The sequence below is a fragment of the Hippocampus comes genome, unplaced genomic scaffold (genome assembly GCF_001891065.2).
Source record: "Hippocampus comes isolate QL1 unplaced genomic scaffold, H_comes_QL1_v1.1 scaffold99, whole genome shotgun sequence".
NCBI classification, from domain to species: Eukaryota; Metazoa; Chordata; class Actinopteri; order Syngnathiformes; family Syngnathidae; genus Hippocampus; species Hippocampus comes.
In genome coordinates, this window is record NW_017805134.1 from 447467 (window position 1) to 450112 (window position 2646).

Below are 2646 nucleotides of genomic sequence, written 5' to 3' on the forward strand. Positions count from 1 at the left end.
ATCTTCTTCTTCTTCTTCTTCTCCTTTCGGCACGTCCCTATTCAGGGGTCGCCACAGCGAGTCAGTAATTTCCATCCGCCCCTGTAAACCGTCCTACCAACTCGCATGGTCGTCTTGGCAAAAGTTTTACGCCGGATGCCATTCCTGACGCAACCCTCCCCATTTCTCCGGGCTTGGGACCGGCACTGGGGAACAGTGCACCCCCAGGGGAGGGCACTGCCCCCCAGCGGCTGGGTTGTTATAGGGCTCCTTAATGGTTGAAAAAGTTTTGAAATGATTTGGTCTCATTTTTCACAAAAATCTAGCATCTGAACAGGCGTGTGTGTGGTCTTTTTATATACATTGTAGATTATTCGATTGAATTTTGAAGAGGTGGAATAGTAAGTTTGCACATCATCCCCACACTCAAGAGGTCCTGCCTTTAAATCTTGGCTCAGGCCGTTTTTGTGCAAGACCTACCCGCAATTAGTGTGATGATATTTCCATCTCAAACCGAAATAACACCAAGAAGCGTTTTCTCCACTCTTTGGATTGTTGAGGAGTGCTATTTTTGTTGCACAGTTAGAGGACAGGAAGTGAAACATGCAGTAAAAAAGGCCCGGCTGTGGGGCGATGAGCTTTTTATTGCGCACCTCCCGTTGTCATCAGGCCTAAAGGGGAGTGAATGTGCACTCACACTTGTTAGGGCTCTGGACAAGGTCCAATTTTTGGTTAGCGTGGAAGTGGAAGATGTTGCAAAAGGTGGGCGCAATGCTGTGTTTCTTCTATTTCCACTTCATGTGGGTGGAATGGAATTGTGTCCACATACTATTTCTCCCCAAGAAGATTCCCAGGGACTAAATTTAGGTACTGACACGCAATGTTCCGGCAAAAGTTCCTTCTCGTTCCCCTGCTGGTTAAAATCGTCCGTAGTGTCAACAGCGCCTTCCAGTGGAGTCAATCTGTACTGCAAGTCATTTCCTTTGGCCCTCTGAGTTTTGATGTTTGCACTGGCACTTTAAAGTTGTTCTCCTCTCCCTCCTGCGTGTGCGTGTGTGTGTGTGTGTGTGTGTGTGTGTGTGTATAGCTGGCAGGCCCGTGGTGGGGACACACAACATGGCAGAAGCGCGGCGGGAGAGCACCAGCAGTCTGCAGAGGAAGAAGCCTCCATGGCTGCGATTAGACATTCCCACCGCTCAGATGTCGCTGGACGAGCCGCCCAGTTTTGTTCAGGTGAGTCCTGGGACCCTTAATAATGATGATAATAATAATAATAATAATAATAATAACCATCATCAATGTTGAAATGTGATTAAATAGTCTTACACTTGGCCATCACATTGAACGTATTTTTGTCCCACTGACCTCTAATCATAACAACTGTGATGATGACAGTAAAAATATTCATAATAATGAAGCTTTCGTAAAATTAACATTAGATTTGACTTTATAGAGGGCATCAAACACATGAAAGGAAATACAAAGAGATCTTTCATTTGACATTTCCACTTTTGCTTTCAAGTTTCCCCGTCCCCAAATTTGCTTTTAAAGGACTATAATGATTATGATTGACTACGAATCCTAATAATCATTTAACCTGACAAATACATTGCTTGTTGTTGTCTAATTAATAGACGTAGTGAATTGAAACGTTTTAATGATTATTGCTTTAACCAAAATATTCTTTCATGTTATTTACATTACGCATGATGTATAATGTTAGTATGATTAAAAATGTCTTACAGTATTATTTTTTTTTTTTTATTATGACAACAGGGTTTGTTTGACTTTTGTTGTCTTTTTTTTTTTTTAAATTCAACTTTCTCACGATTGAAATATTTTTTATCTCACTGATGTGGTATTAAACGTGTGTGTGTGTGTGTGTGTGTGTGTGTGTGTGTGTGTGTGAATATGAGTATAATTGATCTTAAAATAGGTATAAAAAAAATTTCGATTTTTTTTTTTTTTTTACATTTTTTATTCCCAACCTATTTTCAGCATTGCCTTTCCAATAATTTACAATATTTGTTTTTGAAATTGACCCAAGAGTTTTGTCAAGAAAACATAAATCAATGCAAATAGAGCTCCGACCTTTGACCTTTGATTTTACAACCCTGCAGCCGATAAAGAGGCAGGGCTTCCTGCGCAGCATCAGCATGCCGGTGGAAACGTCTCACATGCAATCGCCACCCCGAGACTTTTTTGACAGCCGGCGGCCGGTCTTGCAGCGCCAGTCGTCCATCACGCAGACCATCAAGAGGTGAGCCCCAGTGCGTTTGATTGACACACTTGTGTGAGGGAAAAAAACTTTTTACCTTTTCCTTTGTTTCCTTCTTTTGATGCAAATTGCATGGCTGGTCATCTTGACCTTCCCCGCGTACTAACACGTGATCGACAAATGCGTCTACAATAGACTTTCTGTACCCCTGTAAGCCATTTATTTTGAACAACCAAGAATTTGACCTTGGCTGACCTACATCATCAGGGAGGTAAATTGCTTGAATTCGATTTCCTGCTTTAAACGTCTGCTCGGCGCCCCCCCCCCCGCTCGATGATTCCCATCGCTGCACTCTTGCTTCTCACTGCCCGTTCTCTTCTCTCTGTTTCCTTCTCCTTCTTCTTCCCTCCGCACCTTCCTCCTGCCCGGCGACAGCAGCAGGAGGGGTC

General features: G+C 43.0%; 1 protein-coding gene across 5 annotated transcripts in view; it reads left to right on the forward strand.

The window, feature by feature from the left end:
* Positions 1 to 2646, forward strand: part of rhbdf1a (rhomboid 5 homolog 1a (Drosophila)) — a 34564-nt gene that overhangs the window by 20134 nt on the left and 11784 nt on the right. For 3 of the 5 annotated variants that reach the window (XM_019866488.1, XM_019866489.1, XM_019866491.1), the window contains exons 2-3: positions 1067 to 1212; positions 2100 to 2176. In XM_019866488.1, coding sequence (XP_019722047.1) covers positions 1067 to 1212; positions 2100 to 2176 — 223 coding nt within the window. Of the gene's footprint in view, positions 1 to 1066; positions 1213 to 2099; positions 2240 to 2646 lie in introns of all 5 variants that reach the window. The other 2 variants (XM_019866487.1, XM_019866490.1) reach the window with 1 other exon arrangement.